The sequence below is a fragment of the Sapajus apella genome, unplaced genomic scaffold (assembly GCF_009761245.1).
Source record: "Sapajus apella isolate SASKATOON/1434 unplaced genomic scaffold, GSC_monkey_1.0 scaffold23, whole genome shotgun sequence".
NCBI classification, from domain to species: domain Eukaryota; kingdom Metazoa; phylum Chordata; class Mammalia; order Primates; family Cebidae; genus Sapajus; species Sapajus apella.
This window is the reverse complement of record NW_022436963.1, coordinates 3,898,330-3,923,516: the sequence shown is the minus strand read 5'-3', so window position 1 is coordinate 3,923,516 and position 25,187 is coordinate 3,898,330. Positions and strand designations below refer to the sequence as shown.

The 25,187-nt window shown below is 57.3% G+C and overlaps 1 protein-coding gene across 4 annotated transcripts in view; it reads right to left on the bottom strand.

Moving 5' to 3' along the window:
- DNAH1 (dynein axonemal heavy chain 1) overlaps positions 1–25,187 on the bottom strand; it is an 81,872-nt gene that overhangs the window by 6,310 nt on the left and 50,375 nt on the right. For 2 of the 4 annotated variants that reach the window (XR_004272438.1, XM_032290092.1), the window contains exons 37-66: positions 23,506–23,683; positions 22,105–22,299; positions 21,895–22,014; positions 21,508–21,666; positions 21,318–21,425; positions 20,057–20,197; positions 19,756–19,916; positions 19,194–19,354; positions 18,716–18,886; positions 17,991–18,029; positions 15,266–15,444; positions 13,930–14,160; positions 12,247–12,443; positions 11,639–11,774; positions 10,470–10,678; positions 10,033–10,204; positions 9,098–9,289; positions 8,627–8,737; positions 7,732–7,917; positions 7,226–7,417; positions 5,444–5,611; positions 5,153–5,344; positions 4,822–4,953; positions 4,180–4,305; positions 3,044–3,163; positions 2,770–2,919; positions 2,495–2,655; positions 1,418–1,643; positions 1,085–1,280; positions 628–779 (exon numbers count right to left, since the gene is read on the bottom strand). Coding sequence is in view for 3 of the 4 variants with exons in the window: in XM_032290092.1 (XP_032145983.1) it covers positions 628–779; positions 1,085–1,280; positions 1,418–1,643; positions 2,495–2,655; positions 2,770–2,919; positions 3,044–3,163; positions 4,180–4,305; positions 4,822–4,953; positions 5,153–5,344; positions 5,444–5,611; positions 7,226–7,417; positions 7,732–7,917; positions 8,627–8,737; positions 9,098–9,289; positions 10,033–10,204; positions 10,470–10,678; positions 11,639–11,774; positions 12,247–12,443; positions 13,930–14,160; positions 15,266–15,444; positions 17,991–18,029; positions 18,716–18,886; positions 19,194–19,354; positions 19,756–19,916; positions 20,057–20,197; positions 21,318–21,425; positions 21,508–21,666; positions 21,895–22,014; positions 22,105–22,299; positions 23,506–23,683 (4,861 nt within the window). In the remaining variant the exon portion in view is untranslated. Of the gene's footprint in view, positions 1–627; positions 780–1,084; positions 1,281–1,417; positions 1,644–2,494; positions 2,656–2,769; positions 2,920–3,043; positions 3,164–4,179; positions 4,306–4,821; positions 4,954–5,152; positions 5,345–5,443; positions 5,612–7,225; positions 7,418–7,731; positions 7,918–8,626; positions 8,738–9,097; positions 9,290–10,032; positions 10,205–10,469; positions 10,679–11,638; positions 11,775–12,246; positions 12,444–13,929; positions 14,161–15,265; positions 15,445–17,990; positions 18,030–18,715; positions 18,890–19,193; positions 19,355–19,755; positions 19,917–20,056; positions 20,198–21,317; positions 21,426–21,507; positions 21,667–21,894; positions 22,015–22,104; positions 22,300–23,505; positions 23,684–25,187 lie in introns of all 4 variants that reach the window. The other 2 variants (XM_032290094.1, XM_032290093.1) reach the window with 2 other exon arrangements.

The following is a 25,187-nucleotide window of genomic DNA, read 5'->3' as shown; positions in this document are numbered from 1 at the left end:
GCCTCAGCCTCCTGAGTAGCTAGGATTATAGGCATGCACCACCACACCCAGCTAAGTTTTGTATTTTTAGTAGAGACCAGGGTGGTTTTGAACTCCTGGCCTCAAGTGATCCACCCGCCTTGGCCTCCCAAAGTGCTGGGATTACAGGTTGAGTCACTTTGCCTGGCCCTGGCTTTTTTTTTTTTTTTTTTTTTGAGACGGAGTCTTGCACTGTTGCCCAGGCTGTATCGCAGTGGCATGATCTTGGCTCACTGCAATTTCCAACTCCTGGGTTTAAGCAATTTTCCTGCCTCAGTCTCCTGAGTAGCTGGGACTACAGTCACGTGTGCCACCACGCCCAACTAATGTTTTTGTGTTTTCAGTAGAGATGGGGTTTCACCATGTTGGCCAGGATGGTCTCGATCTCCTGACCTCGTGATCTGCTCGCCTCGGCCTCCCAAAGTGCTGGGATTACAGGTGGGAGCCACCACACCCGGCCCTAGCTGTTTTTAATCAAGGAATTGTTTCCTCTGCCCCTTTGCTCTTGCGGTGCCCTCATGCCTGGCTTTCTCTTTCCTTCCGCCCTGTTCTCAGGCCCTGCACAGGGCCACCCCTCAGGATGTCTGTCCTGGGCGTCTCTGCCAGCACCTGGTTGATTTTGCCCTCGTTCATCATGATGCGAACACACAGCAGGAAGGCAAACATCAGCTTATGCTTCTCAAAAAGGCTGCGACAGACGTTGCTGTAGAGGCTGTAGGTCAAGTAGCGGTTGATGTTGGAGATGCGCTTCTTCAGGTTGTCTGTGAGTGGAGAAGTGATGGCGTGCGGAGAGGTGAGAGGAAGGAAGAGCCCCGGAGTCCAGCCCAGCCTAGACAGTCTCCCGAGCAGCCTAGGGGCAGCCTGGGTCTCCCTTTGGGGCACTTGGTGTTCCCAGTGAAGGGGCGGGGAGGAGGGTAGGGAGTGCTGTGTGCGTTCTTATGTATTGTGAGTCTAATAGGAGAGGGCATGCCAGTGAACACAGTTGAGTTTGTGTGTGCCCCACAGTGGAAATGTGTCCACATGGGTCATCTCTGTGCAGGGTAGCAGCCTGGCGTCCTGGCGCTACCTGCTCTCTCTGAGTTGGCGATGCCCGAGAGGAAGATGTTGAGAAACCACTCGAGGGAGTACTGGTACATGGGGTCCACGTTGGCCAGGTCAGACACACAGAAAAAGAGGATCTGGGTACGGACGGCCACAGGTATGTACTCCATGCGGGTCAGGTCAATGTCCTTCTCCGTCTGCTCTGCAATCCTGACCTTGGCCTGTGGGTGCCGTGGGTCGGGGAGGAGTCAAAGAGCAGAAGGCAGGGGGCTTGGGGGGCAGGCAGGGAGAGGTGGTTGCAGGCCCGGGGCAGGCCCAGGGCAGGCCCAGGGCAGGTGGGTGGGCAGACAGTGCTGACCTGGATCTCAGCGGCCTTCATCTTAGAGGCTTCCAGAACCTTGATGAGTTCCACGTCATCTACAGGGTTGCCCTCGGAGGAACTGAGCCGGTACAGGATCTGGTCCTCAATGTCCTTCAGCTCGTGGCGCATCTTGGCATTACTGATAATCAGCTGGTTCTTGGCCTCCTCCAGGTCAGGTCGCTCCTCTGCCACTACCTGGCCCAGTAGCTGGTCCTCTAGGCCACTGTCGGGGGCAGGGGACAACAAGTCTATAATACCTGGTGGGCCCTGGAGGACCAGCCGTGAACTTGCTCACCTATCCACCTGTGCTTCTGCAGCTCCAAGAGCCCAGCATCCTTGCCAGTGTTGGCCTAGGAGGCCTAGCCTCCATCTCAGGCTGCAGGGCTAGTGCAGAGCCTGCCTTCGAAGACACCAGTTCTCAGTGAGCCCTTGGGTGGCAGCCTGGAATCCTAGAAGGGGCTGACAAGCTGAATATGTGAGCTGCTGGGGTCTCCGGACAATACCTCCTTGGCAGGAGGGGGCTGTGGGTGATACACAGAGACAGGATGTTTTCATCCCCTGCTTTGTGGAGAAGTTTACACTGACCACTGAAATGGAGGCCTTCGCACAAAGCAGGCCTGTGGGCTGTGGTCTGTTTATGGAAGGCCAGCAAAAACCACAGTGCCTGGACTCGTGACAGCAAGGATAGGAAGCAGGACACTTGGGTTCAGGGAGCCAGAGTGTGCTCACCTTAGGGTTCTGGGGCAGCTCTGAGGATGAGGGCACAGAGCCCGGCAAGGGCTCAGCAGGAGAGAAGGCGTCCCTGGAGGAGGTGAGGCTAGTACTAGACACGGAGGCTGGGGACCCTGACCAGGGATCTGGATGAGGTGGGATGAAGGTTCTTAGGTGGAAACAGTGGCAGGTAGGAGGAGCTAGTGGAGGGGCTAGAAAGACTTGGAATGTGAGTGCCTGGGGGGGAAACTGGCAAAGACTTTGAGTGGGGGAAAGCCCCACTGAGTCCCAGCCTAGGGCTGGGAGAGGGACAGCTTGGCAGGCAGAGCTGATGTGTGGGGGTCCCCAGAGGCAGGGGCTTACCTGGGCGACAGGGTGAAGTTGATGAGGGTGAGTTTGGTGGAGATCTCGGGTGTGTAGTGTGGGTTGGGCAGCTTGGTGGTGATGTACATCCTGAAGTCCTCATGGTAGGGGATCACCGTGTCCCCCAGCTTCAGCACCGTGTTTCCCTGCTGCTTATATGTCTGTGGCAGGTGGGACCAGTGGGTGCTGTGGACTGAGCATCACCAGTGGGGCAGGGGAAGGGCACTGCCCTGACCAGGCCTACAGCCACCCTACTGTCACCACTGCAGACCCACCTGCTTCAGCAGCACGGGCTCCAGGGCCGGGTCCAGCTCCTCGCCCACGTTCTCCAGGAGACATGGCTTGCCAAAGCGGATGGCATTCTCCATGCTGCGCAGAAAGTCACGGTCACTCAGCTTGAACACATCCAGCCCATTGTCCTTCTCCTGCAAGGTAATGGGGAAAGGGAGGGCTGTAGGGACTGAGAGCCAGCCTGAGGCTCTACCGCTCACCACTGCCCCTGCTATGCCTGGCTGGCGTGGGGTGGTGGTGCCTGGTGGGTGGGCTCACCATGTTCTTGATCCACTTGTTGGCCTGGCTCTGAGGGTCAATGAAGTGAGTCCAGCGCTGGGAGAACTGGTTGATGACCCCGTTCTCCACTGACAGTGTGTCGTTGGGGAGGCCAGCAATCTGTGGAGACGCAAGGCTTTCTTGCAAGGATGGTCACTGGGGGCGTCGGCCTCTCCTGGCCTTGTGCTTTGGCTATGGACTTTCCTCTTCTTACTGCATCCCCTTGGAGGCTGGGGGCAGGTGACAATGTGGGCAAGGCCTCACCCCCAGGACTCCTGCCTCTCCCTGCTCCTGAGCTGGCTACCTAACCATGGCACAGCCCCTGAGACAGTACACACCCAAGGACACTGATGGCCCCAGATGAAAAAAAGAAACCCGCAGACAGAAAAGTCCTCTTTCACCTTTCTGTCCTCTTGCCTACCGAGCGCTCACTTGGTGAGACCGTCTTCATGGAGCCCATACCTCGCTGACCATCCTGGCCTCTGCCCACACCTGGCCTCTGCCTACAGCCTCTTCATTCTCTCTTTACCAACTCTCCTTGCCCTTTGGAGTCTTGCTCAGATTCTTCCTTTAGAAAACCTTACTTTTCTTTTTCTGGCAATGGCATGATTTTGGCTAACTGCAGCCTCTACCTCCTGTATTCAGGTGGTCCTCCCACCTCTGCCTCCCAAGTAGCTGGGACTACAGGCATGCACTGCCATGCCTGGCTAATTTTTAAATTTTTAGTAGAGATGGGGTTTTGCTAAGTTGCCCAAGCTAGCGTTGAACTTCTGGGCTTAAGCAATCCACCTGCTAAGGCCTCTCAAAGTGCTGGGATTATAGGTGTGAGCTACTGCATCCGGCCAGACAACCCTTCTAAACCCTCACTCTGGACACTGCTTCTCAACCTCCACCCCACGCTCTTGAAAGTACCCCTAATCCCTCTCCCCACATTTAGCTAACGTCTGTGCCACACTCAGCCCAGCTTTCTCTTCCTCTCCTACCCACCACCCGCTTGCTGGGTCCAGCAGGGCTCGGCAGAGGCAGCTCCGAGCCAGGCCCCAGAAAGCAGGGTAGGAGGGAAGCAGAAGGCTTTTGGCTCTGCCTGGACCATGCCATAGGCCCTGCCTGGGCACTCTTGTCCCTGGGGTGGGCACCTGCCATGAGCGGATCTTCACAGGGTTTCCCAGCGTCCCGATTAGCGTGGGCTCGGAGGTGTGCGGGACATTGTGGCTCTTGAGCTGCTTGACCCAGCTGTCGTAGAGCACCGTGCGGTACTGGCCCTGGGGAGATGCCGGACTCAGGACCATCCCACCACAACACCCACAGAGACCTCCCAACTCCCACTACACCGCAGTGCTGGGCAGTTGCAGAGATCTGAGTCAGACATGGAGCCAGACACCTGCATTTTAATCCCACTTTGGGTGATTTCCTTGGCCTCCACAAACAGCCTTCATCTGTGAAACAAGCAATGCTAACGATGCCCGCCTATAATGGCGGCTATGTGGATTAAATGGGACACAGATGGCGTGTTTAGAACGGTGCCTCGCATGCAGCAAGTGTAGAAATGTGAGCTCTTCTATGTTCCCACTAGATGGCTTTTCTGGCTGTTTTGTACACTGCTGTATCCCCAGGTCTACAGCGCCTGGCCCAAAGAAGGTCCCTGAGAAGTGCTTGTTGAATGGCTGAGTGAGGGAAGAGTCACCCGTAGGCTGCCTGTCATGGAGGCGAGGCCTCAAGGAAGAAGGGCATCTTTGGGAAGGCGAGGCTGTTTAGAGACAGAGGTGGGGACTCCTTACCGTGAAGGGGCCCAGGTAGGCCACAAAGCCAGCAGCTACCAGGACATCGCCGGAGATGTTGTTGAGCATGTACTGTAGGTTCTCCACCGTCTCCTGCCAGCGCACCTTCTCATCCGACAGCCCGTTGATGAGCTGGAGGGGCAGCCACGTGGGATGGGCTCTGGGAGGCTGGGCTGGGAGCCTGGGACTGGCCCTGCCCACTGTAACACCTGGGGTTGCCAGGGAAGGGGTATGGACAGCCACCCCAGGACCCCCTCCCGACACCCTGGTCCCTTCTGGCCCCTGTCTGGGCCAGGCACAGCTGAAGCCCTTGCGGGAGGAGGGTTCGCACCTTGCCAGCGCGGCCCAGCCGCTGCCCACACTGCTCACACTTCAGCTCCAGCTCCTCCTTCTTGGCAATGCATTCCCGGTACTTGGCCTGCATTGTGGCGATGCCATCCTCCACCTCACAAAGGCGCTGCTTTGCCTCATCCAGGATCCGCTGCGTCACTTCCAGGTCTTCCTGGGCCTCCCGCAGGGCTTGCTGCAGGGTGGAGGACACGGCTAGCTCACTGAGTACCGCCGGGAGGGGAGCCCACCCCCACCCCCACCCCCACCCCCACCAGCTCCACTCAGCCCTCACCCGCTTGGGCTCCACGGCTTTGGCCACGAAGTGGTACTTGTGCATGGCGCGCACCCACTGGCAGATGGAGGTGCAAGCCTTGGACACCTTGGCAATGGCGGCTGGCTGGAACTCTTCATTATCAATGTACGGCTGGATGGCTTTGATCACCGCGTCCCCAATGTTGTCCTGAAGTGGGAAGCCTGGGCCTCAAGAGGCTGCTTCTCAAGGGTGACAGGGGAGGGGCTCTGCCACGGGTGGGGCCTGCTGAGGGACACCCTGGCTTTTATGCCCTGTGCAGGCCTCAGTATAGATTATTTCTCCTGAAGGAACAACATAGCCCAGAAAGCCTGGCCAGAAAGGAAACTTCGGTTCCCAGGATTTTAGATAATATTATTAGGGAGGTCTTGGGACACTGTGGCAGCTTCAAGATTTCATAATACAGAAGGCTCCACTTAAAAGCTCATTTGAGGCCGGGCGTGGTAGCTCACGCCTGTAATCCCAGCACTTTGGGAGGCCGAGGTGGGCGGATCACGAGGTCAGGAGATAGAGACCTTCCTAGCTAACATGGTGAAACCCCATCTCTGCTCAAAATATAAAGAATTAGCTGGGCGTGGTGGCATGCACCTGTAGTCCCAACTACTCGAGAGGCTGAGGCAGGAGAATCATTTGAACCTGGGAAGTGGAGGTTGCAGTGAGCTGAGATCGCACCACTGTACTCCAGCCTGGGGGACAGAGCAAGACATTGTTTCAAAAAAAAAAAAATTAAAAAAGCTCATTTAAAGGCAAGAGCTACTTCCTGAAAGCAAGACCATCAGCAGGTATTGAGATGAGTGAGTGGTTCTGATGCCCAACCAGGCTCATGTTCAACCTCAAGAGCCTACCTTATGCCCTGGGGCTCTTGTCCCACCCAGGGAGAGTCCAGCCCTGTAGTTCATAATAGGCCCAGGTATTTGCATTGCTCATGAGTTCCCAAAGTTCAGAGCTTGGGCCCAGGGGAGCCTAAGCACTGGCTTGAGCACTCTTGGCTTGGGTGCTTCTCTCAGAGGGATTTGATTGGGCCTGTGGGGCCTCTAGTTTCCTGTCTGATGGGAGAGAAGGAGAGATGGAGTAGCCCATAAGGGGTCCAGATGCTACTGAAATGGGTGTGGGGTGTGCCCAGGGCCTGATACTGACACACAGTGGATGGTGGCCTGTGTGGGACAGGCAGCTGTCCCCTAGCTAATTTCTGGGCTATAGAGGAGCCCCCCCTCAAAGGGACTATGAGCTCCAGGCTACCTAGCCATGGCACAGCCCCTGAGAGAGCACATGCCCAAGAATACTGATGGCCCCAGATGGACAGAGAAACCCAGAGACTGGATGGCTGAGCCCCAAGTGCTGAGGCTGAGGGAGAGAGGGGATGACTGGGCAGATGGCAAAGGTCTTGGCCAAGGCCTGGGGGTTGCTGGGATGAGAGGGCATGAAAGACAATCTGCAGGCTGTGGAGCCTTGGAATGACCATGGGTGACATCCTATGGGGCACAGGAGCCTGTCCAGGTCCCAATTTCCTCAATACTCTTCTGTGGGTGGGTCTGTCACCTACCAGACTGAGAACGCCTTGGGGCCAGGCTCTGGTTCCAGCCATCTGCATGGCCCTTGGGGCCTTGTGTGGTGACGGTGGTGGGGAGATGGACAGAGAGAGATGGGACAGAGAGCCCTGCACATGCAGATGCTGTTGTTGGGGGCAGACTCCTCTCCAGCTTCACTGTCCTGCTGGTGGGCTCTGTCCTCACTCGCCGCCTGGGCAGGGTGCAGCATGCTCACCTTGTCAAACTTGAACAGGCTCTCGAGGAAGCGGCCCGGGTCCTGCAGCAGCCCCTTGCCGGGCTCCCAGTAGTCGTCCACCTTGGTGCCTGGTTTCTCTCCAGGCACTTTCTTGGGCTTGATGCCTTTCATGATACACACAGCTTCTATTACTAGCTTCACGCCCGGGGGTGGCCGCTGCATGGCACGTACCTGCAGGACCAGCCATCATGTGGGGAAGACCCACACTCAGTGGGCACCCCTGGACAGGGAACCTGCCAGAAAGGTTGGCCCTACCAACCAAGTCCCTACTACCACAGGACACATGCACACCCAGAGATCCACAGAGGTTGGCCTCAGCCCTCAGTTCCTCCTGCTCCCCCACCCAGGTACCCATGCTCCTACCTAGGCCCTGGGGACTGGAGTGAGGAGGGTGGGGCAGGCAGCTGGGTCCCAGGGGATGTGCAGAGGGAGGGCCTGAGGACCGGCATATGAGAGGGAATGCCAGGAGATGCCCTGCTGCTCACCTCAGTTACATCGTTCTTGTTGAGGTTGCGCAGGCTGGCCAGTGCCGCGTCCAGGGCTGGCAACGCCTCATCCAGGTCCTTCTGGGCGTCATCAGCAATAGCTTGTGCCTTCTTGGCCTTCTCGTTGGCTTTGATCTCCTCTGCCTGCACTGAATTCCGAGTCTCCTCGGCGATGGCCGTATCCACCTGGGGATGGGAGACACAGGCGTGTCCTCCTCCCTCCCTTTTCTCTTCTGAATCTGTCTCCCCAGATGGAAGGAAATGAGCGCTGGGGTGCCCTGTCCTCCAGAGGCCCACTAACTGTGACAGGCCAGAGAGGTCTGGGAATACCAGAAGCCCCTTTCACTTCCTGAGTGCTCACCATGCGCCTGGCATGTGGCTTGGGGACTTACAAGTTTGGATATAAATGCCCCACAGGCAGGGCCCCCTAAGGCACCTTCATGAAAGACAAAGACCCTCCTCCTGCCTTTCCTCCAGCTTCTTTCTATCTGCTGGGAAATTTTGCAGTGCACTGACTTTGCAGAGCAGGACACTTGACTATTCCTGCCAGAAAGCTGTCACGAGGAATATATAAACTGCAAAGTCTGCCGTGGGGATCAGGCCCTTCAACGCGGGGCCCTGTGCTGGGCAGAATCTGGGCTGTGGTTATTGGCATCATTTGGATTCCTCTGCCTTGCTTCTCGCTGACCCCCTGCCCAGTGCAGTGCCTGGTGTAGAAGAGCTCCTGGGCAGACATTCCATGACTAACAAATGGCTACTGACTGAGGAAGCTGGGGCACTCGGAGGCCAGACAACTTGCAGTGGCCAGGCAGCCAGCAAGCCTGCGCCTGTGTGGGGGTGCCGAGCTTCCTCAGACAGAGTCGGGCGTCAGGGAGGGGCCCGGGAGTACCCCAACCTTGATCTGCTCCATGGTGAGCATGGTGTCCTTGGCAGCCTCCTCCAGCAGGGGGTGCATAATCTCCAGCTCCTCCTGCATCTTGGCTATGTCCTCAGAAGTGCGCAGCAGCTGGGGGTTGGGGCACAGAGAGAAAAACAGGTGTGGCAGGGCACAGAGAGCGCACTGGGCCTGCTGGGCCGCCCTCATTCATGAGAGAGAGGCTGTGGCCAGCAGCTTCTGTGGCCCCCAGGTTGCCCAGCCGACCCCAGAGGAAGGGTGTCAGTCCCCCAAGAATCTGTGGGGTGCCCTGCTTTGGTCTGGCCCTTGACTGGAAACTTTTATTCTTTTGACAAGGAAGGAAGCCACCCACTTCAACATTGTGGGCTGCGGTTTGAAAGGCTGAGCGTGGTATCACCTGGCGTCAGGGCTGTGTGAGTGACCAGTCCGCAGGCAGCTGGCCTCATCCACAGGGTCTTGCTTGGGACCCACCTTGTCGAGGCCACTCTTCATGCGGTTCTTGGCAGTTTTCAGCTCCAGTTTCTTCTGCCCAATGAGGATGGAGAAAATATGAAGCAGCTCCAAGTAGCTCTTGGGGGTCACATAGTTGTGACGGGCCAGCTCTGCCAGGTACTCAGTGCACTTCTTGGACACTGACTGGTGGATGTACACACAGACCTGGATCTGGGGGAGGGAGACCACAGGTTCCGGCCTGGTGGAGGCCCCAGCAAAGACAGGGACTGGGTGCCCACAGCCACTGCAGCCTGGGCCGAGGAGGGGGCCACGGCAGGAACCTCCATGTCTCGCAGACTCACTCTGTGAGCCTTACGACTTCCAGGTCGAGGTCATCTTTTGTGCAGGTGAAAAACCCCAGGCCCAGGGAAGTCCAGGGGTTAGTTCAAGTTCACACAGCTGTCAAGGGCAGGGTTGGCTTTGAACTTGGACCCAGCTCTCTCCCAGCTCCTGGCCCAGTGTTCTTGTCACAGCCCCATGCCCTGCCTCTCTCTCTGAGAGGCCTGAGGTATTTCTGCTTCAGAGGCTGGATCTCGGGGGAGAGAGGGCCCAAGGCCTCAGCACAGCTGGGTAAGGAAATGTTGGGACTGTCACTGTCTCAGATTGGACCAGGCAAATCTACACCCCCACCTGTGGTCTCTGGAGTTCTTGGAAGAAAGCGTCATGAGGCCCCCAGGGAATAAGGGAAACAGTACCCGTGCAGCTGTGTGCCCAGCACCCTAGTCACTGTGATGACCTATGGCACTGCCCATTGACAAATGAGGAAACTGAGGCTTAGACAGGCAACACTGCCTGACCAAAAGCTTACCCTTGGTGGTGAGCCTGGGACTCTTACCCAGACCTTGGTCACCCTGAGCCCATGCCCCAAACCAGACAGTTCTCCCCAAGGGCTTGAGCTTCACCAAGACACCCACCAGTCCTTGGATTTCTTCATTGGAGGATTCTAGTTCTGGGATCTCATTGAGGAACATGGTGGCCACAGACTTCAGGGCCTCTGCCGGCCACTCATTAAACCAGTCGATGGTACAGCAGTTGACCAGGGAAGGAAACTGCCTCAGACGAGCTCGGAAGACCTCTCCAATAGGGCTGGGAAGCCGGGAATCCAAATGAGGTCCAGAGACACTGACTAGCGCCCCCATGAGCCCAGGATCTAGGGCCTTTACACAGCCCTGTGGCATGGCAGCCAGGACACAGCAGCACAGCAGCCTGGGCCTGATGGTATGATGGCCAGGCACAGGCCACGTCTCCTCATCTCGGGCCCCAGTGCATAGGCATACAGTGTCTCTGGGGCCAGCCCCTGCACACACCCGCCTCCGCTGCCCCGGCACAGCTCGGCGACCCCTGACTGTACCTCATGCACAGCACCATGTGGATGTTGCTGCGCACGCGCCCAGTGTAGGCAGCCATGAGGTTGGCCTTGGTGGGCTGCAGGCCCTGCTCTTGGATATAGGGCCGCATGGCACTGACGATCTGGTCCTGTTCATCCGCATTATAGAGGTTGGGAATGTCACCAGAATTCAGGACGTTGTTGATGTCCTCCAGGAAGGATTCGTTCTTGATCTGGGGAGGGGTGAAGGGTTGGGGAGCTAAGCCCCTGCATGTTGGACTCCGTGACCACAGTCTCATTGAACCTTCACAACAGCTCCATTTGACAGACTGTGCCACTATGGCTCAGAGAAGTCAGGGCTCACACAAGTGACCTCATCAGAGACTAGCCTGTAGCCATAGTCTAGGACTTGCATCCAGTGGGGACTCGCCCCCATGCAGAAGCTCTGAAAACCAATGGGCTGTGGCAGGACCCTGGGTCCTCAGTGGGGGATTTGGCATCTTCCTCTTCGCCCCTCTCCATGCCTCAGTTTACTCACAGGAGGAAATCATGGCCATGGGCAGAAAGAGGTCCTTGCCCATCTCATCCAGCCTGAGCCTGGCTTGTGTTAGAGGGCATCCTTCCTTTCCTGCCTCACACAGTGACTGTCTCGAAGGGAGCTCTGAGGTTGGGACAGGGCTGGGAGCAGAGGGGCCTTTGGTCCAGGGTGGGGCATATTCAGGGGCTTCAGGCTGGGCCCCTTGGCCCAACCCTGGACCACCAGCCAGGTTGAAGCCTGTTCTGTCTTGTGACCCCAGGCAACCTCTCAGAGGTCTAGGGAGAAGCCTCATGCCTAGGGAGCCCCAGAGGGAGCAGGGAAGCCATGGATCCCCAGCACTTTGGGGACAAGTCCTGTGGTCCTTGAGGTGGGACACCATTGGCCAATGAGTGGGGTGCTATGCTACCAGGGCCTTCTTTACCCTTGGGGAATGAGTGATGATCTATGCTCCATCTTAGCTCTGAGAGGTTGGGTTTGGCTTTGTGCTCTCAACCTGCCCATCTGTGGCCCTATCTGGTCCTGGTGGTCCCCCTGAGATCTGCCCTGACTGACAGTGAGCTGGGCGTGAAGGACTGACCACCTTCCGGGGTGCTACGCTCAGATGGGGCTGTGTCCAGTCCCCCTGGAGCCCTGCCCTCTGCTGTAGCGGTGGCACCTGGGTGTCTGAGAACAGGAAGGTGATGGGTAGGTTCTGCAGGCCCGCCTTGAGCAGGACCTTCTTGACATCCTCTCGCCATTCAGACATGCCGTAGTTCTTGGATAGTTCAATCTGGAAGCACTCATATTCGGCCCTAGAGGCAGAAGTTTGGGTTGAAGCACGCCAGGGGCTTGGGGCCAGGCGCTGAAGGGTGGCAGGTAGACACACCCTATCCCAATCACCTGGAGTCCTGCTCCCACCTGGGCAGACCTGCAGACCCTGTAGGTCCTGAGCCTATTCTTTTGCCTCCAGACCTTTGCCCAAGCTGTTCCTTCAGTCCTAACACCCTTACCTTCCATCCTTCCAGCTCTGATTCTGAGAGTGGCCTTGGCCCCTTCCCCTAGTAATCCCTCTGAGATGCTCGCAGTACACTTCCCTCCCCATGGTACTTCAGGGCACTGCTGCTGCCTCTCCTTGGAGCCTAGGTCCTGCTACCAGTCTTTCTAGAAGCTTGTGGGCTGCCCAGGCCTGCTTCAGGCTTGCCTCCACCACTGTGCAAAAGCATGGGTCTAACTGACCAGCCAGCCCCAGCCACCCACTGCCCAGCACGCCCCAGAGGTCCTCACATGTGCGAGGCGAGGCGTGTGAGGGAGCTGCGGCCACTGCCACCCACGCCCAACAGGAGTGCATTGCCCAGCGCCTGGCGCAGGGTACGGCTGATGCGGCAGATGTGGCTCATGGCATCCATGAAGAGGACCAGCTTCAGCTTGGCCGTGTTGATCTGGTTGTAGTCCTCCATGTACTCCTCGATCACCTGTGTCATCTGAGCACCAAGGCAGGGGTGGGGAAGGTGAGGTCTCTCTTACTGTAGGGTCTCCTGACTCCCCCTCCCTGACCCTACCACCTTCTTTTCTGTCCTGACCGAGAAGCACAGGGTGCCTTGACTGCTCTGTGACCCGGCCAGCTGCATGTTTCTCCTGTAGGCTTGAGCCCAAGCTGAACATTCCCAGACACTGATAAACTTGCTTAGGTTGTTGCTCAAAACACTGAGGGACTGGCCTAGAGCAGTGGCTCTTTCGAGTAATCCTGTAATCCCAGCACTTGGGAAGCCAAGGTGTGAGGATCACTGGAGTACAGGAGTTCAAGACCAGCCTGGGCTACATGGAGAAACTCTAGCTCTACCAAAAAAATATAAAAATTAGCTGGGCATGGTGGCATGTGCCTGTGGTCCCAGCTGCTGGGGAGGCTGAGGTGGGACGATTGATAGAACGCATGAGGTGGAGGCTGCAGTGAGTCAAGTTCATGCCACTGCCCTCCAGCCTGGGCGACAGAGCAAGACCCAGTCACACACACACACACACACACACACGCCCCACTGAGGGATCAATCATGTTGTCAGACACGTAGAAGCTGGCCCCTAGCCCACCCAAATTCCTTCAGCCCGCATGTGAATGCCATAACTCATATGACCTCCTCATCACAGACATACTGAGCTACGAGAACATCTCTGCTCTCCCCTGTATGATTCCCCTAATAATGCTCAGGACTGATTACCATGGCGTGTAGTGCTTCTTTCTTTGGAATCTCAACCAGTCCAATCTAGTCATGGCTTGGGGCAGTCCCTTGTGGGAACCTGCTTGCTGCCACTTTTGGGGCAACTCCAGCCATGGGCTCGGCTGATCAGAACATCGTGTACCTCCCTCCCCTGATGGGGAGCTTGCCCGCCATGGCATACCCTGCTCCTCCTGTGCATTGGGGGGACACTGGGCCTTAAGAAGCCAGGTCCACCTGCACGAGGCCTGACCCAGGGACACATGGAGGCCTGAGAGTCAGGTCAGAGCCCTGCTTGCTCCTTTTGGAGCTCACCAGCTATGCTGGCCCTGGGTCCCTGGCGGGAGCTCTGGTAACTAGGAGAGGATGCATGTGGAGAGAAACTGTCAGGAGGCCTGCTTCAGCCATGCAGCTCTCGGGCCACCAAGTCAGTCCTCTTCCCTGCCTCCCTGGGGTCCTGACTGAGACCCGTGGCCCCAGGCCCCTCCCTTGGCCCCCTGTGGAGGGATGACTGCCCCTGTGTCTAGAGCCTGTCTCAGCTGGACCACAGGCTGGTCGTCAGAGACAGGCGAAGAAACTGGTACCCAGAAAGAGCACGAGTATGCCAGGAGTCTCCTGGAGCTGGCCTTCTTACCCCACGTCCTGGCCCTCTGGGTGTAGTGTGGCGGTGTGTTAGTGGTGACTGCAGGGGCCTGGGCCCCAGGGGGCAGATTGAAGAGGAATTCACCAGGGGTAGGGCGCCTACCTGGGCCCCTCACCTTACTCTCGCTGGTGATGAGTTCGTAGGACTTGACATCGGAGCCTGGTGACATGAAGTCCCCATAAAGGATGGGCTGGAAGGGGCAGACCTGGTTGAAGGTCACCTCCCACTGCTCCATGCAGCGCTTGAGGAGCTGGTCAAACCATCTGCGGTCCTCCTCATTCACCAGTCGGTCGCGGAACACGCGGCAGTCCTCGTGATACCACAGTCGCAGCAGCTGCACTTTGTCCTGCGGTAGCCCCAGCATCGGTGCCTGTCCTTGGTCCCCGGGCCCTCAGCCATCTCGCAAAGCAGCAGGCATGGGAGGGTGGGCGTGGCTCTCCCACCATGCCCCAGCCACCGTGTGCGGGGGCTGCTGGCAGGTGCAACTGCTGGCCAGCTGAGGATAGGATGGATGGCACAGTGCCACCTGGGCCTCCTCATTCCCAGCTCCAAGTCCAGCTGGCCAAGTGCCCTGTGGGCATCCGGCTCTGCTAGCTGGTCGCAAGCATCTCAAAGTCATCACTTCCATCTTTTAGACCCTGTGCTCCCCTCACCCCAAGCCTAGGAGGGATGCTTGATGCTCCTAACACCTTCCCAACACCCCAAATCTAACCACTCAGCAGGCCACACTGACATGACCCACAAACCTCCTCTGAACCTGGCCCCTCTCTCCATCTCTGCTGCCGCCTCTGTCCCAGCTTCCCCGCACCTCCCTGGGGGGCAGGACCCCCCTGTGGAAGCCCCCAGTCTTTTCTGTAGACTTGATTGGCTACAGGGGTGGTTATAAGGCGAGGGCCAGCTTCTGTCCTGCTCACCCCATCTCTTCAGCTGTGGGCCCCACACACACTGACTGCTCAGTCTCATTCCAAAGTGCAGATCTGTCTCCCGCCTGCCCCCAAGGCTCCCCATTACACCCTCAGGATAAATGTAAGCTCCATGCTGGTCTGCCCACTGCGCCTAGCACCTGGTCCCACCTCTACCAGTGCCCCTGACACCTGGTTCCCTGCTACACTTCCTCCTCCTTCCACCTGAGTGTTCTGGGTTCCCAGAGGACACTCTGCTCCCTGTGCCTCACATGTTCTCATGTGCAGGCCCACCGGAAGCCTCCCTTCTCCGTCACCTTGCCTTGGCTCCCGTGTGCAACCCCCATCTCACTCAGCACTCCCGACATGGGTTTAACCCACAAGACTGGGCTCAGGTGTACCAAGGCTGAGCTCTGGAAGGCCTGGCACCCCCGTGTGCCAGGAGGCCCCACTCAGGACCTGTTTGAGCAGGAAGCCCTGGACTCCATGGGGCTGGGGAGGATGGCAAGACAGTGTAGGCACTGGGGAGGGTGCCTGCCCGGTCCTCACCTCGACCTTGGCCGGGTCAGCCATGAGCATGCCTTGGAAGACCTTGGAGAGGTCCCTCAGGTTGAAGGTGTAGTGGGACTTGGCTGGAGTGGGCAGCAGCTGAGAGGTGATGGTGGCATACACTGTGATGGTGGCTTCCACAAGGGGCTCCGTGAGGTGGGCAATGTGGGGGGCCCCGGCTAGGGGAATAGGAGAGTGGCCTGGGTCACACAGCCGGGAGCTCCCTCTGCAGCCTCTGCAGGTCCTGACCTCCTTGCCTTTGCTGTGCTGTGCCCCCCACTAAGAGCCTCCCCCAGCCTGCAGGCTTGGATTCTATGTACCCTTTGGCCCCGATTCAGATGCCCCCAGCTTGGGGGAGATGAAGGATCTCCCACTCTGCACCCCCTTATATCTTTATACTGACATGGCCTATTGGAGCACTGGGACTCATCATGGAATTGGGGGCGCTCATGGGGTCAGTGCTGAGTGGGGCCATTACTGCCTTGTCCTGTGGAGGCTGTGCCCAGACTTGAACATTCCACCTCTGAGCCACATGTGGAGAGGGTTTCATGGTCCACACAGGCCTCAGGATGCCTAAGTGGGGGAGGCCTGGAGGGCTCGCTGACCTTAAGGGCTCACCACCCACTTCAGGGCTGGCTACCCCCAGCCTGCATTTTCACCACTCACACATTTACTGGCCTGTTCTTTGAAAACTATCCAATTCTGTGCTGGGAACCCAAATTCTGTCAGTGGAAACTTGGTGAAGTGGAAAAAATGGAAAGAAAGGGCAGGAGAGGGCTTGTTTTGTTGACACAGGCACCAAGCACAGAGTGACCCAAACTGACACACTCGTCACCCTCAACAAGCAGACTTTCTTGTGGGGAAGGGTGACAATGAGCTATCAGCAAGTAACGAAGACAGCCAACAGGCAGCAGGGGCTACGGGCAGCCCTGCAGCAGGACAGGGGCCAGGGGAGGGCCAGAGTTGGGCTTGGGGGCGATTTTATAGGAGCGCTTGGGGAGGCCTCGCTGAGGAAGGGGCCAGTCAAGCAGAGAAGTGAGATGCAAGCTCGCACATAACTGGGGAAAAATTGTTCCAGGAAGAGGGGACAGCAGGGCAAAGGCCCGGAGGTGGGGGCAGGCCCATCAGGTTAAGGACCAGCAATGAGGCAGTGAGCGGGAGACGGTGAGATCAGAGGGCCGTGGGGGGCCTGAAGATGGCTTTGCCTGCCACTGTCAGGGCCCGGGCTCTTGCCTGAATGAGATGGGTGAGAGAGGAGGACTGTGGCCTGGTGGGATGTTTTCATGGGTCCCTGCGGCCGCAAGCAGAGGATAGACCTCAGGCAGGTGAAGGCAGCCGCCTGGACACCATGGTGGGGCTGCAGCACTGGCCAGGTGGGCGAGAATGGGGTGGTGAGCAGTGGCTGATTGGGATGGGTTCTCAAGGGAGAGCCCCTGGGACCTCCTGACAGGTGAGCTGTGGGTGAGGGAAGGGGGATGCAGGATAGCGCCAGGGCTCTGTCTTGCTGGGAGCACCTGGAAGGATGGTGCTGCCAGCACCTGAGATGAGGAGTGCAGGGCACTCAGGAGTTGGATCTATCAGGTTCAGCCTGAGACGGCCTGTGGACAGGTGTGGAGTCAGGCGTTCAGGGGACACGGCTGCGCTAAGGACATGGACTTGGGAGTTGCCAGCACAAAGATGGTTTTTCCCCATCAGAGGCGGATGGGACTGTCTGAAGGCAGTGTGGTTGGAGGGAGAAGAGGCTGGAGACCAAGCCCCAGTCCCTCTGAGAATGGGAGACCAGGGACCGGGCAGGCCTGAGAGAAGCCTGCTGCAGGAAAGGGTCATCTGCCTGCCAGCACTACGGATGCCCGGGAAGGTGAGGAAAAGGTCTGAGCACTGATCTGGCCACACAAGACTGCTGGTGACAAGAGTACTCTCAGCGGGTGAGGGGGCATTCATAGGAAAGTAGGAGGTGAGCGCGGGCACAACAGGAAGAGATAACACTTTGGAGGTGTTTTGCTATCAAGGTGAGCAGAGAGGCAGAGACGGCCCGGGGCAGGTGGGAAGGGGGCCCAGAGAGGCTGTTTTGCATTTGTGGTTAAGATGGAGAATGGGGCCTGTTTGTGGAAGGCCAAATGGAGAAGGGAGCGCTGGTGTCGGCAGGGAGGAGCCACAGGAGGGAAGGCAGGGCCCCAAGGGCTGGATGCAGGTAAGCAGGTGGGTGTGGACCCAAAAGGGAGCTGTCTTCCGAAGGCCTCTTTCAGCTGAGGGCAGGGGGAGGAGGTGAGCCTGGGCAAGGACAGTGACTGAAGTGGTCAGCCACCCTGCTGCATCAACGGGCAGATTCACCACAATGCCTGCCCCACACAAACCTCCTCCAGCTTTCCAGCACACACCTGCTCCTTCGAGTCCTGTTCTTCACACACAGTGGGAGTTTGCTGGAGTCCCTTATTCATGCATTCATTTTGCATTTAATTTGCACCTATCAGCTAGACACTAACACAGGCATGGAAGGGCCAGCTGACTATAAGAATGGCTGAATGTGCCTACGGGGCAGCCAGTGCCTATGTCAGCCTTCGCTCTGCCACCCAGTGGCCCAAGGTCCCTGCATGAGCCGGAGGATGTTTCACCATGGCGCCTGGTCCCAGCCTCAACACACCCAACTAGAGCCCAGAGCACACGCTGGAACCAGTGCCCCTTCCCACCCAGGCCCTCCTGGGCCCCTGCCCAGGCCCACACTTACGTGCAGGCTCCCGGTAGCTTTTTTCTCCAAGGAGTCCAGCTAGGGGGTGGAGGGAGGGACACAGGCTTGGGATTAGGCGGACCTCTTGCTGCTCATCCTGGCCTGGGAAGCTCCCAAAGCAGCCACTTGCCACTCCCCAACCCCTCTCAGAGCAGCGTTTCCCCACTTCCAAGCTGGACATGCAGGTAGGTCCTGCCTAAGCCCCTGGAGGCAGGGCAGGGCAGGCCAGAGGGCAGGAGGCCTGAGCTCCATCACCCACCATCTGGCACATGCCAAGCAGAGTTCAAAAGTCAGTGTGCATTGGGAGGGAGGGAGGATGGGGGGGAAACAGCATCTTGGGGTAAGCTTTTCCCCAAACCCTGTAAAGGATCAGAGACACTCTGTCCATCCTATCTTGTGGCTTTTCCTGATTTCCAAAGCAACATGCCTCCACCAGAGTTTCTGGGCAAGTACTAATGTATATGTATGTTCGTATGTGGGTGAGCGCATATGTGTGTATCATACATCCGGCAATCACCATGTGCCAGGCTTCATGCTAGCTGCACTACATGCAATATCACACTTAACCCTCACGACTTGGAATGGTAGGTACAGGTGAAGAAACAGGCTCAGAGAGATTCATGAACTGCCAGAGGTCAACTTTCTGGTGGCCACTAACTGTCCTTGTTGTGGTCTCCCTGGCCTGGGCTTCTGCCTTTGTCTGTGCCACCCGCACCAACACTCACCCATCCAGTTGCCCAGGATGGTGGAGAAGATGCGTTTCTTGCTGACCTCATCCATCTCGGTGAAAGACAGGTAGTTGAAGTGACGCGTCAGCCGAGGGGTGACATTGTTCCTCCCTCCACCCGGGGGGCCCATGGCGCAGACAAAGTTGATGTCCACTAGGTTCTTGAAGGTGCCTGGAATAGGGGCAGGAAGTCAGGAAGGGCCCTGGCCAGGGCTGCATGATGACCTCGTGGCCCCTTCTCCATATAAAAATTCAAAATTATACTTTACAGCAGTATTGGAATAAAGAAAAAACATCAATATTACACATGAAAATTTGTCTTTGTCCTAAAAGTTCATCCTCCTCCCCTTTAATTTTAAGAGAAATTAAAACATGTTTGTGGGTGCCTTAAAATACTGTAGGTCTTCAGCGCTACCCCTCCTGTGCCCCGGCACAGCACGCCCAGCCCTTGCCCCGTGAGCCAGGCCGGCCATACTCACCGATGACCTTGCGGTCGTACCAGCCGCCGTGGTCCATCCACTGACGCAACAGCTCGATAGGTGGCTGTGCGCCATACGTCTCCAGGGCTGGCATGTTCAGGTCATCAATGAAGAAGATAAAGTTGCGCCCCAGAGGTGGCCCAAACACACCTTTCCGCCTGAGGGGAGGGGCTGGGTGAGCCCAGCACCCACAGGCACCAGGTCCTCTGAGAACCCAGGGGCAATGGGGTGGCAGCTCTGCCTCTGGGAAGCTCTTGCTAAATTTCAGCCTCCTCCTAATTGCTAGATGTCTTGACCCACCCTCCGCCTTGTTCTGAGTGTCCTGGGACAACTGGGACTGGCTGACCTGAGTCTGAGCTCCCTCAAAGTGAATCTTTCCTCCCAGGCAGACGGAGAACAGGCTTCTCACAGATAGACCCAGGGCCCTGCCCGAGGTCCCAGCCAGGGAGACCACCCGCCCGCTAACCGGCTCAAATAATTTGGTGGAGAGGTGAGACAGCAGCTGGGTGGGCCAGGCTAGGGGGATGCGGGGCTGAGAAGGAGGGTGGAGGTGCCCTGCCTCTTGTCCAGCTTGCTGTCGATGAGGTCCTGGGTCTGGTTGGCTGAAGTGCGGGCTGAGAAGGTGAGAAAGTGGCTGACATACTCCAGCGCCAGGTTCTTGAGGAGCTTGTTGGAGATGGTGAGCGTCTTCCCAGTGCCTGTTGGCCCAATGCACAGTACCTGGCAGAGTGGGGAGGGCACAGAAGGAGCCTGCAGTGGGCCGGGTGCACAGGAGGAGCTGCCCTCAAGTCAGTATGGGAGGCTGGCCAACCCCCGCATGGGCCTTGGGGAGGGCAGAGGCAGGTCCTGGGGGCACTCACGGGCTTCTTATTGGTGAGCAGCTTGTCCAGCAGGTAGGACATCTGCACAGTGTCCATGGTAGGCACAATGATGTTGCAGTAGCTGGTGTCTGGTACTATGGTGAATGGCGCTGAGGAGTCCATCCACTTCACCCAGGCAACCTGGAACCACAGGTGGCTCAGTGGTGGGCCTGGAACCCCTCCCTGCCCCACTCCTGGCTGCAACCCTATGGCCAAGGGTGGCAGGGCCAGGAGCTGCACTGCTGGGCTTTGGCAAGAGGGTCCAGGTGCAGGGCTGCTTCCGGCGGAAATGGAAAGTCCTGTGCCCTGCCTTCTGCATGGGGAGGGGGATGCAGAAAGGAGGGCAAAGGCCAAGAATAAGGGACTCTGAGCACAGCTGCATAGAAGGGGTCTCCCTGAATGCAGCTGCCCAGGTTGGGGGCTCCCTAAGGACTGCCAGGCCCTGCGTCTCTGCAGAAAGGAGACGCTCTGGGAATTGAACAACCCAGAATGCAAAGGTGTTTGCTGCTTAGTTTCAGGCTACACAAGAAATGTGGGGGCCAGAACCATGGGCGCTGGTGTTGGCTGGAAGCCAAGAGGCTGCTGGGTCCAACACCATCCCTGCCTTCAGAAATCCCTCCACTCACAGCCAGCCCTGACCCAGCTTGCAGACGTCCCCGGATGGGGGCCCACTGTGGCCAAACCAACACATCCCATGGGCACAGTCCTAACCATTAGACCCAAATGTGCCCTGGGACCCCCCAGCAGGATCCTGCACAGTAATGGACAGCTCTCTGCAGATGCCTTTCCACCTCTGTCCTCCTGGGCTAGGGTCTTGACCTTGGGATGAGGGTGGGCTCCTGGAGCCCTTGCTAGCTGATAGTGGGAATGAGGACACTGAAGCAGGCATCAAGAGCTTGCCCCCCAACCCTGGGGAGCCCAGGCTCTGGGAAAATGGGGCTTTTAAGTGGAACTGGAGTGGCCAATCCCTGGGCTCAGCAACAATGTGGAAGAAGCAGTGTGTATGGCTGGTAAGGGAGGTACTCAGAAGTCTCCCCTCAGCCCAGCCCCAGGTTCAAGTACAGCTCTGCCACATCTGGAAAACAAGCACAGTAATAACCACTCTGCAAGGCCATGAGGATTCATGAGATGATGCGTATAATCCCGCCTGAGACCTGGTGGCCATCAACATGACTGCTCCCTCTGGCCATAATTCATTGCGGGAACAGCTGCCACCCAGTGGTCCCTCCCTGTGCAGTCTCTGGGATGGGCCTGTGGCCACCTGCTTGTGCTCCTCCTCTTCATCCTCATCCTCGTCGGTGCCGCTGATGCCCGCGTCCTCCAGCCTGTAATCGAACACCAGCCCTTCTTCTGGGAAGAGCAGAGTCAGCTGCCAGGAACGAGGAGGAGAAGCAGGCTGTGAGACCCAGTAGCACTGAGGCTCCCCCTCCCGGGGGGCTGCAGCCTCTCACCTGTTCATTCTCCATCTTGAACCTTAGCCAGTGGCTGAAGCTGGCGCGGCCATTGCTGTCCCCAGTGGCACCTACGCTCCAGATCAGGGAGAAGATGAACCAGGGCTCGATCAACTCTACGACGCGACTCAGCTTTTCAGAGGGTATTTTCTTGAGGCCCTGGGGATAGAGGGAACAGTATCAGGAATAGTATCGACGCCTGAGGAAGTGGGGCTGGGGCATATCTTGACCTCTGCCACACAGCTTTGTTTCTCTACAGCCAATTGGGCAGGTGGTCTGGTGAGCCACGTTGCACCAATCCAAGTCTCTCTTCCAGGCCCTGGAGAGCAAGGATAATGGTGGGCGTAGAGGGACCAGATGCATCCAGCCTCACTCTCAGGGCTATACCTCTCTAGGCAGAAAGGGCTTGAAGAAGCAGTCCAGCAGCTTCAGGAGGCTCATGGTGAGGTTGCCATTGGTCGAGGTGATCACCTCCTTCACTGAGGACCGAACGAAGGAGATGGATTCCTGCAGGGAGCAGGCACCCAGTTCTCATGGCGGGTGGCCACAGGGCCCTGCTGCCCCGCCAGGGTCAGACATACCCATGGCCTCACTCACCTCCAGGAAGCTGACAAAGAGGACCTGGAAATGCTCCTCGTAGGGCTTCAGCAATGGGGGCAGCTTCCTTAGCCAGCACTCGACGAAGGGCATGAGCCCCAGGATGCTGGGCTCCAGGTACACCATACCACAGCGGGAGACCGTGGCTGGCGAGGCCACTGCCAGGTCTTGCACCTCAAACATCATGGTCATTGCCTGGTTCCAAGATGAATGGCATGAGTGGACTGGCTGCCAGTCCCCAGGCCTGGAGAAAGGGCTGCAGGGCTGTGGGGAGGGGCTGCACATCCTGCAAGTGGGAGGTGTGGGTAGGCTGTGGGGCAGTGGCAGTGCTGGGTGGGATGCAGGAACCGCTGGGTCCTCAGCTGATAATGCGGCTCTCCCTGGAGCCCTGAGGAAGATCCCAGGTCAGGAGATTCCTGGGCTTCGCTGGCCAGACTGGGGTCAGGGCATTTTGGGGTCCCTGGAGGCCTGGGGACATCTGATGGAAACTGTGTATTTTGCTCCAGAACCCCCCACCCCTGTGCACATGGACACAGGTCCACACTGGCTGCCAGGTATTTGCTCTTAGAAGGATTCAAGAGCTGGACTCAGTGTAGACGCGTGAGCTGCTCTTGAGCCCAGGCCACAGCCCTCTTTCTCTGACAACTGCCCCTCACACACCAGGCAGGTCCCCGTGGTGGTCTATACCACCCATCCCCCAGACCCCGGGCATACTACCAGGGCCAGGCACACACCTGACCCAATGGGGAGACATGGCTGAAAGTGGGCCTGGGAGGCAAGAGGCACCCTCAGCCAGGGAGCAGTGTGGCAGTCATCCTCATGGGCTCAGAGCACAACAGAAAGAAGTTCTGGGCTGGGTGGTGGCTCACGCCTATAATCCCAGCACTTTGGGAGGCCAAGGCGTGCAGATCACAAGGTCAAGAGATTGAGACCATCCTGGCCATCATGGTGAAACCCCGTCTCTACTAAAAATACAAAAATTAGCTGGGCATGGTAGTGTGTGCTTGTAGTCCCTGCTGCTCGGGAGGCTGAGGCAGGAGAATCGCTTGAACCCAGGAGTTGGAGGTTGCAGTGAGCAGAGATTGTGCTACTGCACTCCAACCTGGCACCTGGTGACAAAGCAAGACTCTGTTTCAATAAAAGAAAGAAAGAAAGAAGAAGATCTGTGTAAAGGGTGCTCTGAGCAACAGTGCGGGACATCCTGAGGTGCAGGAGCTCAGGCCAGGGAGGGGCACTGGGAGCTAAGCCTAAGCTCCTGCTGAGTCATAGTGACAGCCTGAGATGCACCCATGGCCCTGAGAGACAGGAGTGAGAAGGCAGAGCCTGGCCAGCGTGGTGCAGCCTCCAGGCCCACCCAGCCTTGGAGGAGAGGAGAGTGGGCAGGCAGACAAGTGGGCGCACCTCCGTGAGCTTGATGATCTCCCCGGAGCTGAGGCACAGCTTCTTGTTGTCGTCTAGCACTGTGTTCATGTTCTCAATCCAGACAGCGTCCACTGGCCCATCAAACATGTACCACTTCTTGTTCGTGTCGGAGGCGATGGCCCCCACCCGGATGAGTGAGGAGAAAATCCCATCTGTCCTGCAGCGCCAGGGAGGAGAGGGCTGGAGACACCAGGGAGGCAGTACTTCCCACACAGCTGGCTCCCAGGGAAGCCTGGCCGCCGGGTGGGCCAGCTCTGCTTTACGTTTCCCTACAATATCTTTGCTCTTTTAAAAATTGTAATATCCCAGCACTTTGGGAGGCCGAGGCGGGTGGATCACGAGGTCAAGAGATCGAGACCATCCTGGTCAACATGGTGAAACCCCGTCTCTACTAAAAATACAAAACATTAGCTGGGCATGGTGGTGTGTGCCTATAATCCCAGCTACTCAGGAGGCTGAGGCAGGAGAATTGCCTGAACCCAGGAGGCGGAGGTTGCGGTGAGCCGAGATTTCGCCATTGCACTCCAGCCTGGGTAACATGAGTGAAACTCCGTCTCAAAAAAAAAAAAAAAAAAAAAAAATTGTAATAGTGGTACTCAGAGACCAGACCAAAAATAAAAATAAAAATTATAATAGGAAAAATGTGACTGTTTGGTCACACGGTGTAATGAAAATATGTGCTTATGTCCCTGCCCTGCTGAATCCCTGCTGAAGCCCCATTAAAGGTGAAATTCCAACAGGAAAAAGGGAGCAGGGGAGGAGGCCACAGCAGAGATGGAGGCAGCGTAGCCCTGGGAGACAGTGGACAGGATGGAGGAAGGTAAATGGTAGGTAGGGCAGAGAAGGCAGCGTGATGAGAAGTGGCCAGATCCTGCCTCAGCAGAACCAGGGGTGGGGGGGGGACCTGCGGGGAGGGGCGCTCAGACCTCAGACCTCAGAGGCAGCACATGCCACCAGGTAAGGGGCCAGGAGGGCTGAAAAATATGCTCTGCTGGGCCCAGACTTAGGCTCCCGAGCCTTCTCCTAGGCCCACAGGCACACTTCCTTGTAAAATCCACTTTCCACAAAAAACCCTGAGAAGTCAGTTTGGCCAGAATCCTTGATATCTGATCACTCTTGAGGCTCCTCCCCTGCACACCCCCAGGTAACAGGTCTGGTTACCCAGAGGCCCGTCTTCAGTTGGAATCCTGTTAGGCTGATTTAGCTGGAATCTCCCCCATCCCTGATGTTTCCTCTGGATTTTCTACCTACTGACGCTCACCCTGCCCCTTGACTAGAGATTCCCACTTGCCCACGTTGTATTCAGAGACCAATCTCTCCCCACAACTACAAGGCCCCAGTGCAATGGTCCCTGTGCCTGTCATGCTCCTGAATACATTCTTCCTTGGCATGCTTTAAAAAGAATGCGGGAAGTAGAAAATTTCCTTTTTAAAGTTTCCTTTCTTATTAAAGAATAAGTGTGCTGACAACTTTGTTAAGCCCTATCCTATGTAGCTGTTAGACATGCCTTGCTTACAGGCACACAGTGCATTCTATGTCCTTGTATTTTAACCAAGATATCTGTGCTGGACATGATTACAGGCATGTCCCAGCTCTCCATTGCTTTTGCCTGTTTAAAAAAGTTTTCGGTTATTAGCCAATCGGGTTTTAGTTTAGATTGT